The 21,076-nt window shown below is 29.5% G+C and overlaps 2 protein-coding genes and 1 pseudogene across 2 annotated transcripts; all 3 read left to right on the top strand.

Moving 5' to 3' along the window:
- Positions 1 to 1,022: 1,022 nt before the first annotated feature.
- On the top strand, positions 1,023 to 1,541 carry LOC108764812 (nardilysin-like; annotated as a pseudogene).
- A 2,405-nt stretch (positions 1,542 to 3,946) lies between these two features.
- LOC108764811 (nardilysin) lies at positions 3,947 to 10,331 on the top strand. The gene is made up of 13 exons (XM_018513200.1): positions 3,947 to 4,138; positions 4,333 to 4,435; positions 4,816 to 4,926; positions 5,252 to 5,444; positions 5,509 to 5,714; positions 5,790 to 5,972; positions 6,058 to 6,416; positions 6,526 to 7,044; positions 7,671 to 7,821; positions 8,670 to 8,809; positions 8,976 to 9,354; positions 9,523 to 10,015; positions 10,192 to 10,331. The coding sequence occupies exons 1-13, from the start codon at positions 4,053 to 4,055 to the stop codon at positions 10,329 to 10,331; spliced, it is 3,063 nt and encodes a 1,020-aa protein (XP_018368702.1). The 5' UTR covers positions 3,947 to 4,052.
- Positions 10,332 to 12,269: 1,938 nt separating this feature from the next.
- LOC108764810 (nardilysin-like) lies at positions 12,270 to 19,680 on the top strand. Its single transcript, XM_018513199.1, has 13 exons — positions 12,270 to 12,355; positions 12,550 to 12,652; positions 13,019 to 13,129; positions 13,517 to 13,712; positions 13,779 to 13,975; positions 14,058 to 14,240; positions 14,336 to 14,694; positions 14,803 to 15,321; positions 15,906 to 16,056; positions 18,051 to 18,190; positions 18,329 to 18,707; positions 18,886 to 19,381; positions 19,559 to 19,680. The coding sequence occupies exons 1-13, from the start codon at positions 12,270 to 12,272 to the stop codon at positions 19,678 to 19,680; spliced, it is 3,042 nt and encodes a 1,013-aa protein (XP_018368701.1).
- Positions 19,681 to 21,076: the final 1,396 nt, after the last annotated feature.

Raw genomic sequence — 21,076 nt, 5'->3', positions numbered from 1 at the left:
TCTCGTTTGCTGGGAGTTATAATGATACATATTAATTATGACAATTAATATTCTAAAATGAAATATATCAGATTGTATTTCTGCTGATCAATAACTTCCTTTCTTCTTTCTTATAGGGACGTGAAATTATCGATATTGAAGGTTGTTCATTATACACACGTCGACAGGCATACTGCTCTGTCTAATGTAAATTTTGAAGAAATCCGAAGCTTTGTGAAATCGTTTACTGATCATTTGTATGTTCAATGCCTTGTGCAAGATAACATAACGCAGGACGATGCAATCGAGACTATACAGAAATGTATCGAAATAATTAATTGCTGTCCATTGCTCGCACAATTAATTATTTTGAGACATTCCTGTATAGTCTCGATTGTATCGTCCTGCGTCATATGTTAGCAGATGACAGTCGTTCAAATATCCTTGGGCATAAGTTATCGCAAATTAAAAAGTACAGCTTAACGCCGAATTTGAACGACGAACGCGAAAAATCGCGTATGTGGGGCGCAGGTGGGATCGAACCTGGATCTACAGATCAATCGCGCTGATTGTGAGTGGCGAGCCACTTGGTGCCCTGCAAGTTGAAAAGTATTAACAAAACTAATCAAACTTGTGTATTGACAAATTATTATCAAGTCGGTATCACGTCGATTAAATTATCAGTATTAATCGATATGATAAGAGTATGTATTAAACATTGTCTTGTATATTTTTTTAATGCAATGCAATTCTTGGTATTATTCATATTTAATCCATATTTTCATATAAAAGCGGAAAAAAAATGAATGACGTATTCGATTATTGCAATTGATTTTATACACATAACACATTTATTCATACTTGTTTTCAGATAATAGTAGCTGAAATATCATGCAGTGGGGATTCCAAATTGAGTTTTTTCTCGTGCAATGAAACTTCAGCTATTAGGCTATTTTATTACGGCTAAAGCAGATAACTGTACCCAGCACATGGTTCAGCAGATCAGGGTACATTTGAAATCGTTCTATGTAATTTTAGAAAAGATGTCAGAAGAGGATTTGGATGCTGTTAAGGAGAAATTAGTAAAGCAATATAATTATACTGCCGATAACGATCTTAAAAATGAAGTTTATACAAACTGGAGTGAGATAACGAAGAGGGAATACGTTTTTGACAGACTCGAAAAACGCTTGCAATAAAGAATATAAAGATCAACGATCTGAAAGAATTTTTTGCAAAGCATACGGAAAATGGAAGTAATTTTAGAAAATTAAGCATACATGTGGTGGGAAGTGATCAGAAGGAAATTGAAGTCGAGAAAGAGAATAGTGAGTACATAACTTTTTGATTGAATTTTGGTCGATGATTTCTGATTTTGTAATATTTTTTGCCTTTCACTTTTTGTTGTCGAATTATGCTCAACGTTGCTGAGACAAATAAGATAAAAACTATTAATTGTTGTAGCTGACAATTGGAAGGAAAAGCACTTTGTTTTGGAATATATAAGCGACGATCAGGAGGAAACTAAAGTTCATCGTATTACTATTTTAGTTCTAATTTAATTATAATTTCTATGTTAGGAAACATAGAAAATTATAAGGAAAGTCTCTATACTTATCCTTCAGAGCTTTTAGTAAGTATAGCAACAATCCAGACAACATAGTTTTGCTGTGGTTATTTGAAGAATATCTAGAGAACGTTCTAATTCTGTGGATGTCTTTTGATTTATAATGGAAAGAATATAATAAACTGTCTTATATAGTAATAAGGTTCTATTTTATTTATTGGAAATTCTAAAAAAACAAAGAAATTGTGCGGAAGTTTTTAAATATTGTATACCTTCTATTTCATTCAACCAAAGACTGACTGCAATTATCGGAAGCGAGTGTACATATGTTAATAATAAATTAGTGCATAGTTTTCCATTTCGATATGTAGATTAATAGAATTCGGCTCAAATTACCACTGTACCACAAAAAAATTTTTAGAGAAACAAATCTGAGTAGGTGTTTCTATGGATTTAGGGTAGCTGAATCCGAATTCGTAAATCGTTTTGCTCCATCATGTCCAGTTTTTTAAGGAAATTGAAAAAAATGATAAATCTGTGAAAATTGAAACTTTTGAGGAAAGAATGAAAGTAAATATAATGTTAAAGTGCGCGCTGTTGCTGAATTGATTTAAATATTTTTATTAATTTATATATTTTTATAAGTTAAACAAAGTGTAAAAAACAAAAAAATTTTGCTTTACCAATATTAGGTATTACCGTTTAATACGTCACAAAATAAACCGATTGCGCAATAAACAATCGGATTATCTGCGTGAGTCACGAAAGTAATTTTAGCTTTGATAAGAACGGATATTCTAATTTTAATTTGTCAAAATATTTTTTTTAAAGCTGAAAGAATTTTTCATGACTCACGCAGGTTTAACTATTTATTGCACAATCGTACTCTATACTATTTATTTTATGTGTTAAGCTATAATATAACAACAATAATAAAATAAAATCTTCTTTTTCTTACAATTTATTTAACGTATCAAACATATTTAAATTAGTTTGCGATCGCATTTTAATGTTATATTTACTTTTGCTATTTCCCTAAATGTTTCAATTTTCACAAATTTTCCATTATTTTTCTCGATTACATAAAAAATTGGATGTGGTATAGTAAAACGGCCCCGGTGAAAATAAAAATCAGAGTAAGTCAAATGTAAAGGCCTGTCTACAATACACGGAGTAAGAAGTAAGAGTAAGAAATTGACCAATCACAGTCGATTATTCTTCTCACATTCGACTGTGATTGGTCAATTTCTTACTCTTACTTCTTACTCCGTGTATTGTAGACGGGCCTTAAAGGCAGAGTAATAGAAGCGTAAAGTAACAGTAACAGTAAGGTTTTCGACCAATCGCGTTGCTCGATTCGGTCGTCCGTAACCGTGACTGAAAGGCGTCGTCTACAATACACGGAGTAAGAAGTAAGAGTAAGAAAATGACCAATCACAATCGATTATTCTTCTCACATTCGACTGTGATTGGTCAATTTCTTACTCTTACTTCTTACTCCGTGTATTGTAGACGACGCCTAACAAACGAGCAACACGATTGGTCGAAAACCTTACTGTTACAGTTACGGAAAGTGTGTGAGGCCACCTTAAAATTTCCAGGTGGTGAAAACAACGGAATGTAAAAGAAGTGTAAACGCCTCTTTTATGCGTTTTATTGTTTTAATTTTCGTCTTGTAGAAGCTTCGATTAAGCTTCTATTACCCTCCCATTACATTCGACTTACGCTCCAACTTTTACTTTCATCAGAGGTCTTACCAGTTCAAATTCAATGACCCAAAACCTATAAATAAAACACTTATTTTCTAGTTTTGTGAATCTTTGAAAATAACATTTTTTAAATATATTATTAGTGCAGGACACATGTACAGTATCTTTCCTTATAATTATTTATTTACTGTTATGCATGGCTTAACAATAAATAAATAATTATAAGTTAAACTGAGTATTCATAAATCATTTATTATATGGATACGTCTTATAATATCTTAAGGCAACATTCTAAAATATCTTCTCCGAGGAAAATTTTACTCAATATATATAATATAATATACGTCCGGTGTACCACATATTACGAATAAAATTTTCCGTATAGGAAGACGTTTTGGAAAGTAGCTTAAAATGCTCTTAAAATGTAAAGGCTCTGTAATTATTTTAATAACATTTTAAGACTACTTAAGACAGTAGTTTTAAATAGAAGAATCGACTATGAATATCCGCCCTAAACCGAAGCGTAAATAACACAAATAAGTAAGCATATCTACAATTGTTTATATTCTTTGTACGTGCGTCTAGCTACAATATACAAATTATTAAACGTTTGATCTTTGTTGAAGGGCGAGTGCCACTAAGAAAGAAAAACGAGTGTCAGGTGCAGTTAAAATTGCTCCAAGTCTACTAGAAAATTGAAAACTCTTAATCTTCAAAATTCTATTACAAATTCTCAGATCAGATCATTTTGCTGTGATTTTCTGTGCACGTCGATATATAATACATTGCGTGCAGAAATGAAGCGTACTGAAGACGATGATCAGCATCAAGTTGAATATCTGGAGAATCCAGTCAAATCGGAAAACGACAAAAAGAGTTATAGGTAACACGAAGGCACATGCTTAGTAAAAAGAATAATTTTCTAATAGATCTGTAAAATATCATGACGACAATCTTTTCAGACAAACGTTACAATTAGTTAATCCGCCTTGTACAAAGAATGATTAGATTTTTTTATATGACCGACATTCTTACTGACTTTATTTTATTGTTGTTTGTTTTGTCTTTTAAATTTAGGGTCATCAGATTAGTAAATGATTTAACAGCTCTGCTTATATCAGATATACATTTAAAAACAGATGATTCTCGAGATGAAGACGACGAGAAAGATGAAAAAAAGGTATAAACAAGACAATTTAGTTGCATTTTATGATATAACTTGTGCCAAATTATTTCTTAATCCGTCCTTAGAAATTTATTGACATTATAATATTAAAGATTAATAATAAAATCATGAAAGGAAACTGTCTTTACAAGAACTAACGCAAGAATATATTATTCGTTTTATCAAAAGTTGCCGTTTAAATAATGGTTTTCTTTACTATTTGCAAAAAAGTTCTCATAGATTCATTTCGAAATATGTGATTTAATTTGAATTATGTACAGGTTAATCTATTAATTGTGTTGATCTCTCCATTTAATATACTTTACACAGTGTGTATTGTATGTAATGCGTGATGTGTATAATGTGTATATATATGCCTATATTTTATTAAACAGGCAGCATGTGGCTTATGTGTGGGAGTAGGATGTTTCACCGATCCAGACATTCAAGGCGTAGCAAATTTATTGAAGCGTATGGTTTTCATGAGATCCGAAAAATACACACAAGTACTAAAACATGCAGTGAATATCATTCTAAAGAGTGAAATCTTGCTCTTAGGTTCGGTTACACCAACGTTACTTTGACTTTAAGCGAGGCTTAAAACTCTCTCTATCTCTACCACTCTATCGGTTTTAAAGAGAGAATGTGATATTATTATGCCTCGCTTATAGTATTATTGGTGCAATCGGACCTTGAACATTGAAAATGAATTACTATTTCAAGATTGGTTCAATTTTCACTCTTTCGAGTGAGATTTTACTAAAAAGAATATATTTACTCTCTGAAGAGTAAATTCTTACAATAAATGTATAAATATCATCTTATACACAGGAAAAAAATTTTGAAACATTCATCAAAAAACGTGGCGGATCTGTTAACGTCTCAACAGATAGCGAACAAACAACATTTTACTTTGCTATTCAAGAAAAACACTTGCTTCCTGCTCTTGATCGTTTTGCTCAAGGCTTCATTAAACCCTTGATGACGAAAGATATCATTACACGGGAGCGAGAGAACATATATGGTATATAAATTATAATATCATATCAATGTAACTTTCAATCTCTATATGTCATATTCATATATAGAGTATGAATTGCTACCTTGTGACGAGAATAAGAAGGAGCAGCCGTTATCCTCTGCGCAAACCGATCAAGTCAATAAGAATATTCGGGACAGTTCTATGACGTTTAGCAATAATATGGAATATATGGATGATAATAAATTGTGCGAAGAATTGCGTAAATTCAGAAATCGCTATTACAGTGCTCACAGAATGACAATAGCTATACAGGTAATTCAGTAAATTGTTAATCATTGACTAATTATTAAATATATTTTTCATCTAATATAATACACGTTTTTATAGGCTAAATTATCATTGAGCACATTGGAAAAATTCGTTACGAAATGCTTTGTTGATGTACCAAGTAAAAGGTTATCTCCGGATGTCTATGTTCCTAGTGTTTCTTTTGATACTCCCAAACTCGAAAGAGTATTAACCGAAACAAGATCTCATGTATCACATGTGATGTTTAAGCAAGGTGACAAAGTACGTTAACTTCAAGACAGATTCAAACGAAATTATATTTATAGTAAATATATGTATATAATAAATTAAAAATTGTGTTTTGCAGGTAGAAGTAACATGGACAATGCCTTTACCACCCGATTTTTATAACAGTAAACCTCATGAATATATCGCATGGATTATTAGGCATGGAGGAAAAGATTCTTTAACAAGTTATCTACGCAACAAAATGCCAAATTGTATAGGTTCAGGTGATAATGTTCAATGTAACAGTGAAACATTCTTAAGATATAATTGTATATATACCATGTTGAAGCTTACTGTAGAGCTCTTCTGTGAGGAACAAGAACACTTGAAGGAAGTTTTAAATGCAATATTTTCCTTTATTAATTTACTAAAAAAAGATGATCCACATAAAAGGACTATTTACTATGACATTTATAAGATAATGGAATATAATTTTAGGTAAATTTATTTTAGAAATGTGCAAAGAAACATGTATAATAAGAGGTATAATTGAAAAAGGAAAGTCTGTCAAAATTTATGTACGTGAAACAGTTTGAGGTCTTTTTAGATTTATTAACGAAAAAGATTCTGTGGATTATGTAGTAAGTTTGTGTAAGGGTATGCACTTTTATCCATCACGTGATTATATAACTGCAAATGAGCTTATTTGTATTGAGTACAACCCAGAAGATATACAAAAGTGTTTAAATTATTTGAAGCCAGATACCGCGATTATCACTATTTTGCAAGATAAACCTCGTCCTTTGACTTTTGATCATAATGAAGTTCAGTCCCATCTAAACTGGGACGAAAAGAAACATATATACGTCGAAGTACCAACGGAATATATCGAACATTGGAAATCCATCGAGCCGTTGCCAAATTTTCATTTACCATTAAAGAATGTATTCATTGCCAGCGATTTCTCTTTAATATCGATACCAGATAATGTTTCGAAATATCCTGTAAAAATATACAACGATCACATATCGGAAATTTGGTATTGCCCGTATCTCAAATTTCGTTTGCCGAAATGTTATATGAATTTCCAATTTATTTCCTCTCTAGGAGTTCAGTCGTCGAAGAAGTAAGTAATAGCATGGAAAGTGTAATAGTAGATACTACTTCGTAATAGTACTGCTATTACTCACCCTATATGTGCTAATTTCTAACTACCTTAGTGAAAATTTTTTAGGGACACATTGGAACAAGTTACGACATTTTTTATAAACTGAGAAAGCGAACATCTTTTCTTAGAATTTTTCATATATATGAGTTATGAAAAATTATATTTTCTAAAATTTTTAGTTTTATAATTTCTGAAAAAATACTTTAAATTTTTTCAGATTTTATAAGATTTTATCAAAAATTATGTAATGAGAAATATTAGAAATCTCAAAATATTTCAGAATTCATATATATCAAGAATTTAAATAAAATGCGCTTGTGTGCGCGTGTGTCTTGATAAACTTTCTCGACTCTTTTCCGAAAAGCGTTTCAATCTGTATATAGAAACTGAGAAATTTTTTTAAATGTTATAAAATTAATCAAAAATTTTAAATAAATCTGAAATTTTTATGAAAATTCTGAAAAATTGTATAAAAAATTATAAGTAAAATTTTTAGCATGGTGTAATTGCCAATCTACAATTTTTATGTACTTTTACATTTGTATTTATATCTTAATGAAAGGAACATTCATGTGACATTTCAGTGCAGTTATTATGGAAATGTACTGTCGTGCATTAAAACTGCTTTTGTTCGAAGAATTATATCCAGCTGTTGTAGCTGGATTTGAATATTATATATATACTAGTGATGAAGGTATTATAATCAAAATGAACGGGTTCATCGACAAATTGCCCGTAAGTATAAAATCAACCGTGTGTTGGAGTTATAAACTTAAAAATATGATTAGTATTAAAATATTAATGAGAATAACGGTGTGATAATGCAAGTGCAAATTTCAAATATATTTGGTATTTCATTAACAATTTTGTACTTTTCGATCACATTCTCAGTCTTCTTCATTCTCAAGTTTTTAGTTTTATATTAAATTTTATTTGTAAATCCAGAAAGTATCGTGGTTATAAAACTATAATCGATTTGTCACAGTATTTATTAGATTCAGGTGAGGACAAAATTAAAAAAGGAAAAGCTAAAACCGTAACAGTATTTTTTGTTAATAATAAATAATACATGAATTTTATTTCTAACTTTTAATTTATAAATAATAAAACTAGTACGAAATTTTACCTTCTTTAATTTTCTAGCATGATTGCGGAATTTTATATTATTAAAGAAAGATGTATATGTAATATATTTCTTATGTTTCTCTGGATTTGAACTCTCCATTTATTTTCTTTAATTTTGTAATTACTAAAATGTTACAGTCATTGTTTAAAATTAATTATGGCATTAGAGCTGCGATTCTCCTTGGATTCAAGTACAAGAATGAGATTAATATAAGGGAAAAATTGGTTGCTAAGGATGGCTCGAAATGTAGCCAAAACTTTTGACGTCGTTAATGGAATATGAAATACATATACATACAATGGAATACATATACATATATATAAAATGCTCTAAAATTTCTGCGTCTTTAATCTCACTAGCCTTTTTTATTGTTAATTGTGTTTTTAATATCAAGAATTCTTATTATTATTATTTCTTATAAATATACTTTCGGGATACATTATTTTACTTATTGCAGCGCTTGTTGATAACTGTTGTAAAATACATGGTTCGATATCCAGCACTTGTTACGAAGTCTTTATTTGAATCTTGCAAAATGCAACTATTAGATAAGGGATATTATAGCAAAGCATTTATGAATCCACATAAACTTATCAAGTACTAATTATTTATTATTAAGCATAATTATAACAATTATAAAATTTTTACGTAACTGGTAGAAACAATTAAGGATACATATTAATTATAACAATTAAAATTCTAAAATGAAATATATTAGATTATATTTCTGCTGATCAATAACTTCCTTTGTGCTTTCTTACAGTGACGTAAAATTATCAATATTGAAGCTTGTTCATTATACAGGCGTCGACAAACATACTGCTCTGTCTAATGTAAATTTTGAAGAATTCCAACGCTTTGTGAAATCCTTTACCGATCATTTGTACATCCAATGTCTCGTGCAAGGTAACATAACGCCGGACGATGCATTAGTGATTATACAAGAATGTCTCGAAGTAATAAATTGCGGTCCCTTGCTTAGTAGTACAGTACAACAGATGAGAGTCGTGCAAATACCTTTGGGCATAAGCTATTGCAAATTAAAAAATATAGACGAAATGAATACAACTTCCGTAGTGACAAATTATTATCAAGTTGATGTCGCGTCTGTTCAATTATCGGTATTACTCGATCTGATGATGGTAAGTATTAAATAACATTGTTTTGTATATTTTTTGAGTGCATTGCAATTTTCAGGTTATATTTAATTTTATTTTATATATATTTATTTATTTATATATAAATAAAAAATATATAACATATTCGATTGATTTTAACCGCATATCATATTCATCTGTACCTGTTTTCAGGAAATAATGTTTGAAATATTACATAATTTGGAAATAGACAAAAAACAGCTATTTAAAGTTGTATCGTGCGACTTGGACTATATTAACGGGATTTTAGGATATTCCATTACTATTTATACTAAGGCAAATAAATGCACAATCGAACATATGGATCAGCGGATCGAGACATTTTTGCAATTGTTTAATGGGATTTTGAAAGATTTTCAGGAAAAGGATTTGGATAAATTTAAGGCTAGGCTAATAATTGCAAAAAAGCGTCAATATACTGAAAATGTTGTTGAAAAAGTAGTTCAGAAAAACTGGAATGAGATAATGAAGGGGGAATACGTTTTTGACAGATACGAGAGAGAAGTGCTTGCAATAGATGACATAAAGGTCAACGATCTAAAAAAATGTTTTGAAAAGCACACAAAGAATGGAAGGAATTTTAGGAAATTAAGAATACATGTAGTAAGAAATGATCCAGAAAAAATTTCAGTCGAAAAAGAAAATAGTGAGGATATAATTTTTTAAATTGAATTTCGGTTGATATATGTATTTCTGATTCTGTAACATTATTTTTCTGATTCTATAACATCATTTTTTGGTTTCCATTTTTTGTTACTGAATTATGTTCAAATTAGTCAAAATTGTTGAGACAATTACAATTAAAAATATTAATTGTTATAGGTGAAAATCCCAAAACAAAGCACTTTTCTTTGGAATATATAAGCGACGATCAGCAGGAAGATGGAGACCATCACATTGTTGACGTAGAAGACTACAAGAAATATCTTTATATCTATCCTCTTAGAGCAAAGCATAACTGATTAATAATAATATAAACAGCACAGTTCTTCAGAAGATGTCTCCATAACGTTTTTCGGAGACTGTGTTGTGCAAGAATAGTGTATTAAAAATAAAATAATAATTTTTATTGCCTTACGAAAATAGTTCTGTTTTATTTATTGATATTTAAATTTAGTATTAATCCTTGCATAATAACAACAATTGAGGAATGTCGCCGATATTGAAGTAGTCTAAGGAAACTACCTTATTTTTCGGAAACTAAACATTATACGTAATTTATTAATACTGATGATAAAGGCATAATGTATTTAGATGAGTAGAGAAGCGGAAATCTCTAATGTATACATTTGTGACTTGTTTCTATGTAAAATCAACAGAAAATAACTTGTACTTATTACATTTTAAATATTATTAATTAGATCTAATAATTAATTTGCTATTGTTTAATATCATTAGGTGGAAAATATTTTAACCGTTAAAGATATTAACAATTTTATAAACACATTATTAGATGAAAGAATTTGAATAATTTATTAACAGTATTCATATTTAGTGCATTTCATACTAAGCACAATTAATTAGAGCATGCGGTTTTACATTTCGGTATGTAGATTAGTAGAATTTTTTTTCGACTCAAATTACCACATTACCACAAAAAAACTTTCAGAGAAACACAAACCTGAGTAGCTGCATGTATAGATCTAGGGTAGCTGAATCCGAATTTGTAAATCGTTTTGTTCCATTATGTCGAATTTTTTCAGTAAATTGAAAAAAATGATGAAATGTTTATGAAAATTGAAACAATTGAGAAAAGGACGGAGAAAAGGAAGGATTGAGGAAAGTAAATATAACATTAAAGGTTACAGGACTGATATATAATATTTTGAAAAGTTAAATAAAGTGTAGGAACAAAAAAATTTTGCTTTATTAATAGGTCTGTTCTACTCGCTTAAACTTTTTACACTCAGCATCTTCGGTTTCTTTCTTTTCAGCGACAAATATATATCTATCTCAATTTAAGTGTAAAAAGTGTAAAAAAATGTAAACAAGTCGAACAGACTAAATGTTAGGTATTACCATTTATGTTGTACATCATAAAATAAATTGATGTATTGTTGTGTAACAAATAGTCAAACCATTTGCTTCAGTCAAGAAAGTAGTTCAACTTTAAAAACGGATAATATAATTTTAATTTTTCAAAGTACGTTTTTAAAGATGAAAGAATTTTCTATGACTCACACAGGTCGTCAAATAGTGAATTCGATTGAAAGCACTAGTGCGAACTGGCGCATAATAAAGCCATTGTACATACACTGATAAAATTTGAAAAAAAGGATTAGTATTTTGGAATCAGTGATCCAAAAACCATAACAAACACATATTCTAGTTTGTGCTTCTTCGAAAAAAAATTTTTTTTTGTTATCAGCGCAGGCCATATGTACAATCTTTTTCACGCATGGATTACCAATAAATAAAAAATTATAAAGTTATACTAGTTCATAAATCAATTCTTATATCGATATCGTCTCATAATATCTTGAGGCAATATTCTAAAATGCCTTCTTTACATGTAACTTTAAATGCTATTGTGAAGGCTCTGTAGTTGGTTTATTGACATTTTCAGACTACTTAGGCAACTTTTAAATAAAAGAATCGATTATGAATACTTGCCTTAAACCGTAGCGTAAATAACACAGATAAGTAAGCATATCTACAATTGTATATATTCTTTGTACGTGCGTCTAGCTACAATATACAAATTATTAAACGTTTGATCTTTGTTGAAGGGCGAGTGCCACTAAGAAAGAAAAACGAGTGTCAGGTGCAGTTAAAATTGCTCCAAGTCTACTAGAAAATTGAAAACTCTTAATCTTCAAAATTCTATTACAAATTCTCAGATCAGATCATTTTGCTGTGATTTTCTGTGCACGTCTGTATATAATATATTGCCTGCATAAATGGAGCATACGGAAGAAGATGATCAGCATCAAGTTGAATATTTAGAGAATCCAGTCAAATCGGAAAACGACAAAAAGGATTATAGGTAACAGAAAGGCACATGCTTAGTAAAAAGATTAATTTTCTAATAGACCTGTAAAATATCATGACGACAATCTTTTGAGACAAACGTTACAATTAGTTAATCCACCTTGTACAAAGGAAAATTAGATATTTTTATATAACCAACATTCTCACTGATCTTATTTCATGGTTGTTTGTTTTGTCTTTTAAATTTAGGGTCATAAGATTAATAAATGATTTAACAGCTCTGCTTGTATCGGATATAAATTTAAAAACAGATGATTCTCAAAATAAAGAGGACGAGAGAGATGAAAAAAAGGTATAAACGAGACAACTTAGTTGCATTTTAGAATATGAATTTTACAAAATTAATTCTTAATCGGTCCTTAGAAATTTATCGACGTTATAATATTAAAGATAGATAATAAAATCATGAAAGGAATTTGTATTTACAAGAACTAATGTAAGAATATATTATCAGTTTTATCAAAAGTATCCATTTAAATAATGGTTTTATTTACTCTATTTGAAAAGTTCTCATAGATCTGTATCGAAATATGTCATTTAATTTGAGTTATGTACTCTGCAGATTATTCTGCAGATTATGTTGATTTCTCCATTTAGTATAATTTACACAGTGTGTACGGCGTGATGTGTGTATATATGTCTATATTTTTTTAAATAGGCAGTATGTGGCTTATGTGTGGAAGTAGGATGTTTCAGCGATCCAGACATTCAAGGCGTAGCAAATTTATTCAAGCATATGGTTTTCGTGGGATCCGAAAAATACACAGAAGTACTAAAACATGATGCACAATTTTTTGTATAAAATTTCATTTATTCGTAATATTGTCTATATATATTTTTACAATGAATCTCATTCTAAAGAGTAAAACTTAGCTCTTAGGTTCGGTTGTACCAACGCTACTTTGACTTTAAACTAGGCTTAAAACTCTTTTTATCTCTCCCACTTTATCGGTTTTAAAGAGAGAATGTGAGATTTTTATGCTTCGCTTAAAGTATTATTGGTGCAATCCGACCTTTAACATTGAAAATGAGTTAGTATTTCGAGATTGGTTCAATATTCACTATTTGGAGTGAGATTTTACTAAAAAGAATATATTTACTCTCTGAAGAATTTAATCTTCAGAGAGTAAATGTTTAAGTATCATTTTATACACAGGAAGAAGGTTTTGGAACATTCATCGAAAAACGTGGCGGAACTGTTTGCGTTTCAACAGATAGCGAACAAACAACATTTTACTTTACTATTCAAGAAAAATTTTTGCTTCCTGCTCTTGATCGTTTTGCACAAGGCTTTATTAAACCCTTGATAATGAATGATAACATTACACGAGAGAGACAGAACATTGTACATGGTATATAAATTATAATATCATATCAATATGTAACTTTCAGTATTTATATGTCATTTTCATATATAGAGGATATATTGGTACATTGTGACGAGAGTAAGAAGGAGCAACCGTTGTCCTCTGCGCAAACCGATGCAGTCAATAAGTATATTCGAAACATTTCTATGATGTGTAGCAATAATATGGATGATAATAAATTGTGCGAAGAATTGCACAAATTCAGAAATCGCTATTACAGTGCTCACAGAATGACAATTGCTATACAGGTAACTCAGTATAAACTGCATTGTGAATCTTTGACTACTTATTAAATATATTTTTCATATAACGTAATGCATGTTTTTGTAGGCTAAATTTCCATTGAGCACACTGGAAAAATTCGTTACGAAATGCTTTGTTGATGTACCAAGTAATAGGTTATCTCCCGATGACTATGTTAATAGTGTTTCTTTTGATACTCTCGAAATCGAAAGAGTATTTATGAAAACAAGGTCTCATTTATCACATGTGATGGTTAAGCAAGGTGACGAAGTACGATAACTTTAAAACTTCAGTACAGATTCGAAAAAGAGGTTATATTTATAGTAAATATATGTATATGATAAATTAAAAATTGTCTTTTGCAGGTAGAAGTAACATGGACAGTGCCTTTACCATCCGATTTTTATTATAGTAAACCTCATGAATATCTCGCATGGATTATTAGGCATGGAGGAAAAGGTTCTTTAACAAGTTATCTACGCAACAAAATGCCAAATTGTATAAGTTTAGGTGATAATGTTCAATGTAGCAGTGAAACGTTCTTAAAATATAATTGTATATATACTATGTTCAAGATTACTGTAGTGCTCTTCTGTGAAAAACAAGAACATTTGAAGGAAGTTCTAGATGCAATATTTTCCTTTATTAATTTACTAAAAAAAGATGATCCACATAAAAGGACTATTTACTATGACATTTATAAGATAATGGAATATAATTTTAGGTAAATTTATTTTAGAAATATGTAAAGAAACATACATAAAAAGAGATATTATTGAAAAAGAAAGTCTGTCAAAGTTTATGTATGTGAAATAATTTGAGGTCTTTTTAGATTTATTAACGAAAAAGATTCTGTGGACTATATAGTAAGTTTGTGTAAGGGTATGCACTTTTATCCACCACGTGATTATATAACTGCAAATGAACTTATTTGTATTAAGTACAACCTAGAAGATATACAAAGCTGTTTGAATTATTTGAAGCCAGAGACCGCAATTATCACTATTTTGCAAGATAAGCCTCGTCCTTTGACTTTTGATCATAATGAAGTTCAGTCCCATGTAAATAGGAACAAAAAGGAACATTTATATATTGAAATATCAAAGGATTATATCGAACATTGGAAATCCATTGATCCGTTGCCAAATTTTCATTTACCATTAAAGAATGTATTTATTGCCAGCGACTTCTCTTTAATACCGATACCAGAGAAAGTTCCGAAATATCCTGTAAAAATATACAACGATCGCATTTCGGAAATTTGGTATTGCCCTAATCTCAAATTTCGTTTGCCGAAATGTTATATGAATTTCCAATTTGTTTCCTCTATAGGAGTTCAGTCGCCGAAGAAGTAAGTATAATAGCATGGAAAGTGTAATAGTAGATACTACTTCGTAATAGTGCTGCTATTGTCTTACTGACCCTATAAATGTTAATTTCTAACTACTATAGTGAAAATTATTTTCATATTTTTTTGGGACATATTGGAATCATTTGCGACATTTTTAAAAACTGAGAGAGCGATCATCCTTTCTTAGAATTTTTTATATATAGGGATTATGAAATGTTCTAAAATTTTAATTTTATAATTTCTGTAAAAATGCTTTAGAAATCTTAAAATTTCAGAATTCATATATATGATGAGTTAAATAAAATGCGCTTGCGTTCGCGCGTGTGTCTTGATAGACTTTTTCGATATTTCCGAAAATCTTTTCAATGTGTATATATAGAAACTGAGAAAATTGTTTCAATGTTTTAAAATTAATTAAAGATTCTAAATAAATCTAAAATTTCTGTAAAAATTCCGAAAAATTTTATAAAAAATTATAAGAAAGGTTTACAGTATGGTGTAACTGCCGATCTATAATATTAATATAATTTTACATTTGTATTTATATCTTAATGAAAGGGACATTCACGTTTATGACATTTTAGTGCAGTTATTATGGAAATGTACTGTCATGCATTAAAACTGCTTTTGTTCGAAGAATTACATCCAGCTGTGGTAGCGGGATTTGAATATCATATCTATACCAGTCATAAAGGTATTATAATAGAAATGAACGGGTTTAGTGAGAAATTGCCCGTAAGTATAAAATCAAGCATGTGTTGAAATTATAAATACAGTGTAAAAAAAGATTGAGGAATTCAACTCGAATTGAGGTAAACCAACTCAATTTCAGAGTCCAATACGGCGAACTAACTGTCGGGTTGCACCAAGAAAAATTTTAACTTCGTTTAATATTTTTCTTGTGTTAACAGTTAAATAAACATTAAATTTAGTTCTATAAAATATTTAAGTAGTTGACTAAACTATTATTGATAGTAACGGAACTAATTGTATCGTCAATTAAAATAATTTTATGAGCACGATGAAATAAATCTGCAGTAGAATAGATTGATTTTAACATTTAATTGGATTATTCTACAAAGTAACAAGAACTCAATAAATTGTTGATAATAACAATTTTAAGGTAATCTCTACTTTATCTTCGAGTGAAGTAGATTTAATGGTTTATCTAATAGGACAATTCATTAAATTTATTCTATCTCGTTATTTTGTAAAATGATTTAATTTATAATTAAAATCTTCTATTATATAGATCGATTGAACTGCCTATAAAAAAATGTTTGTCGCCATGACGTGGCAAGAAGTGTATGAAAAGATCATTTGACCATCCTCGCTTGATACAGGTAGACATCGAATCTTTCTTACGAGTACACGCGCCATCTGTTAATAGCTCCACAAAACTCTCCCTCGTTCTAAATCAAAAAAGTGAAGTATCGTTAATATTTTATTAAATTCCTATTACTTTTAAGTCATGTTACTTTTACGTTATATTCGTGTTTATTTACTATCAATAATGGTTCATTCAACTTTATAAATGCGCTTATGATTAAGCCGTCCCATAATTGAATTACTTAAATAATTAATTCAATTTACTTTTCTGTATGATTGATTTGATCTCCATGAAGAGGCAGATGTATTAGAATTACGCAGTTAAATCACCCTTGAAGTAGTTGAATGAATTTCGAATAATATTACATTAACCTTATTTCAGATCGGTTAATAATATACTTTAATTAAATTTTTGTTCAATTAATTATGAGAAGTTATTCATCTAAATAGTGTAATTATATATCTAACTAGGTTTTTATTCTTCTTGACTTGATTATACTTCACTTACCTGAAATCGCGCAACCCTGAGATTTAGTTGTGTCGATTCTGAGTATTTTTTACAGTCTACAAAAATATAATTAGCAATATAATATTAATGTGGATAACGGTGTGGTAATTTAAGCGCAAATTTCAAATATATTTCGTATTTCATTAACAATACTTTTCGGTCACGTCTTCAATTTTCTCAAGTTTTTTATTTTATATTAGATTTTATTTGCGTATATGCATACAGAAAGTATCGCAGCTATTAATTTTTTACAGTATTCGTTAGATTCAATTCAGGGTCAAATTATAAAAAGCAAAGGAAAACTCGAAGCCGAAACCGTAACAGTACAATATTTTTTGTTAATAATTAATAATAAAATAATTTTATTTCTAACTTCTAATTAACTAGTATGTAATTTTATTTTTTTTTAATTTTCCAACATGATTGCGGAATTTTATATTACTAAAAAAAAAGATATATACTGTAATTCTTATTTTTTCTCCGGTTTTGATCTCCCTATTTATTTTTTTTAAATGTTTATTTACTTGAATGTTATAAACATTGTATGGAATTAATTACATTAGAACTGCGATTCAGCGCAATGTGAATGAAATTAATATGAGAGAAAAATTGTTTCCTAAGAATTGCTCGAAATGTTGCCATAACTTTTGACGTTGTTAATAGAATATATAATATAGTACATAATAATACAATGAAATACATATATATATATGATGCTATAAATATACATATATATGCTACATATATGTATATATGATGCTTTGAAATTTCAGAGTTGTTACTCTCACTAGCTTTTTTTATTGTTAATTGTGTTTTTTATACCAAGAGTTCTTATTATTATTATTTTTTCTTATAAATACACTTTCGAGATATATTATTTTACTCATTACAGCTCTTGTTGAGAACTATTGCAAAATCCATGGTTGACTGTCCAGCACTTGTTACAGAATCTTTATTTGAATGTTGCAAAGTGCGACTATTAGATGAGGGATATTATAGCAAGGCATTTATGAATCCATTTGTTTTTATCAAGTACTTGTTATTTATTATTAAACATAATAAATAACCATAAAGTTTTTACATAACTGATAGTAACAAATTAACTATAACAATTAAAACTCTAAAATGAAATTTCTGCCCATTAATAACTTCCTTTCTTCTTTCTTATAGTGACGTGAAATTGTCGATCTTGAAGCTTATTCATTATACATACGTCGACATGCATACTGCTCTATCTAGTGTAAATTTTAAAGAATTCCGATGCTTTGTGAAATCCTTTACCGATCATTTGTACATCCAGTGCCTCGTGCAAGGTAACATAACGCCGGACGATGCACTCGTAACTATACGGGAATGTCTCGAAATAGTGAATTGCGGTCCCTTGCTTAGTAATACATTACAGCAGATGACAGTCATCCAAATACCTTTGGGCATAAGCTGTTGCAAGTTAAAAAGTTTTAACAAAACTAATCGAACTTCTGTAGTAACAAATTATTATCAAGTTGGTATCACGTCATTTAATTTATCGGTATTACTCGATCTGATGATGGTAAGTATTAAATAACATCGTTTGTATATTTTTGGAGGGCGTTGCAATTCTCAGTTCATATTTATTTGTATTTTATCTATACATATTTCTGTACATAAGTGAATAAAATATGTGTAACTTATTCGGTTATTGCCATTGATTTCACCCGCGTATCATATTCATCTTTACATGTTTTCAGGAAATAATGATTGTAATGATACGCATTTGGGTAGTACATGAAAAACTGCAGTTTGAAATTGCCTCGTGCAATTGTGACTACATTAACGGAGTTTTAGGATATTCCATTACCGTTTATACTGATGCAAATAAATACACAACCGAGCATATGGATCAGAAGATCGAGGCATTTTTGCAATTTTTTCATAAGAGAATTTTGAAAGATTTCTATGATATAAATTTGGATGATTTTAAGAAGAGACTAATTGCAGAAAAAACAAATCAATATTTCGATAATGTTCTTAGTGAAGAAGTTAACAGAAACTGGAGTGAGATAATATCGGGGAAATACGTTTTTGACAGATACGAGAGGGAAATGTTTGTAATGAAGGATATAAAGATCAATGATCTGAAAGAATGTTTTGCAAAGCACACGGAGAACGGAAGTAATTTTAGAAAATTAAGCATACATGTAGTAGGAAATGATCCAGGGAATATTGCGGTCGAAAAAGAAAATAGTTAGTATATATAATTTTTTTTGTTGAGTTTTGGTTAATGTTTATTTGTCTTCTGATTCTGTAACATCATTTTTTGCTTTCCACTTTTTGTTATTGAATTATGTTTAAATTGGTCAAAATTCCTGAGACAATTATAACTAAAAATGTTAATTGTTATAGTTGAGGATCCCAAAACAGAGTACTTTACTTTGGAATATATAAACGACGATCAGCAGGAAATTGGAGATTATCGCATTGTTGACGTAAAAGACTACAAGAAATATCTTTATACCTATCCCCTTAAAGCAAAGAATAACTAATTAATAGTAACGTACACCACGGTTCTCCACAGGACGTCCCCAAAACGTCTCTTGGAAACTGTGTTGTGCAAAAATAGTGTATTGAAAATAAAATCATAATTTGTATTGCGTAATCAAAATAAAGTTCTGTTTTATTTATTGATATTTAATCAGGGAATGGAAGTAACTCGTTACTTGTAACGAAGTTACAGTTACAAGTTACTTTTTTGGTAACTTTACTAGTAACTGCGTTATTTTTTTTCTTTGGTAACTGTAATGGTAACGAAGTTACATTTTGTTGGTAACGGTCACGAATTTTACAGTTACTTTTATCGTTACTTTGCACATAATTGGACACGATACGACACAAGACACTTACACTGTAAAAAAATTTCGTAAATTTACACATATAATAAATGTAAAATAGATTTACATGATTAGTTCCGTAAATATAAAAATCATGCAATTTTATAGAAATTATGTAATTCCACAAAAATTATGTAAATTTGTTTTTATTGTGTAAATATATTTTATTTTATATTGGAAATTATGTAAATAGCAGGATATTAAAAATATTTATCAAAAATATTTTGACATCTAATATGACCCCCCACCCCCACCCGCTGTGGGTGAAAGCGAGGGTAAGTTTAAAATTTTAAATGGGAACCCCCATTTTTTATTGCAGATTTCGCTTCTTCAGAAAAAGTTACATAAATTTTACCTATTACAAACATTTTTTTGATGACAGATGGCGCTGTAATCAGCGAAATTAAAAAATGAGTCTAAAACGTTTAACATATCTCAAGAAATACTCAACGGAGTATATTCTCACCCTGGAGATGGATGGGCGGGTAACTTTTCGATTTTGATTTTTTCTTTTTCTGTCAAAGCCATTATGCCCAATTACAACGACAGACAGAATACTGAATAAAAAAGATGGAAATTTTTAAGCAAATAGTGAGAAGAAAACGGAAGAAATATTAAACAATTAGTTAGAAGAACTTAAACTGGTATAAATACATACACACATATGCAATATTAAAAAGATAAGTATCTATTTCCAATACAAATTTTGCTTGGAAACATACATACATATGTATGATAGTTCAAACACAGAAAGTTAATGTTTAGGCTGGAATATTGTGCAATAAAATTAAAAACATTTTAAAAAAACTAAAAAAGAAAAAATAAAAAACAAAAAAAAAGATTCCCAAAATCGTTCACCTCCTCGCGGTGAGAATCGGGAAACTTTGAAATATTCAAAGGCAAAGGACGCTACTTCAAATTTTGAAAACTTGGTCTGCCATTGTAGGTACGTGAAGTTGAATTTTTGGATTCTGACTTCACATTCGTAATCAGCGATCCCAAAAACCCCCGAGTAACAAGTTTCAATCGAATTCGGGCATATTTTTTGCAA

The sequence above is a fragment of the Trachymyrmex cornetzi genome, unplaced genomic scaffold (assembly GCF_001594075.2).
Source record: "Trachymyrmex cornetzi isolate Tcor2-1 unplaced genomic scaffold, Tcor1.1 scaffold454, whole genome shotgun sequence".
In the NCBI taxonomy this organism is placed as follows: domain Eukaryota; kingdom Metazoa; phylum Arthropoda; class Insecta; order Hymenoptera; family Formicidae; genus Trachymyrmex; species Trachymyrmex cornetzi.
The sequence above is the reverse complement of the archived record's forward strand: the minus strand, read 5'-3'. Positions and strand labels throughout refer to the sequence as shown.

Coding starts and splice junctions, on each gene's coding strand:
- LOC108764810 (XM_018513199.1), top strand. CDS start 12,270: ATGGAGCATACGGAAGAAGATGATCAGCATCAAGTTGAATATTTAGAG. Junction 12,653..13,018: donor ACGAGAGAGATGAAAAAAAG/GTATAAACGAGA, acceptor TTTTTTAAATAG/GCAGTATGTGGCTTATGTGT. Junction 18,191..18,328: donor AATCCATTTGTTTTTATCAA/GTACTTGTTATT, acceptor TCTTTCTTATAG/TGACGTGAAATTGTCGATCT.
- LOC108764811 (XM_018513200.1), top strand. CDS start 4,053: ATGAAGCGTACTGAAGACGATGATCAGCATCAAGTTGAATATCTGGAG. Junction 6,417..6,525: donor ATAATGGAATATAATTTTAG/GTAAATTTATTT, acceptor AGGTCTTTTTAG/ATTTATTAACGAAAAAGATT. Junction 7,822..8,669: donor GGTTCATCGACAAATTGCCC/GTAAGTATAAAA, acceptor TACTTATTGCAG/CGCTTGTTGATAACTGTTGT.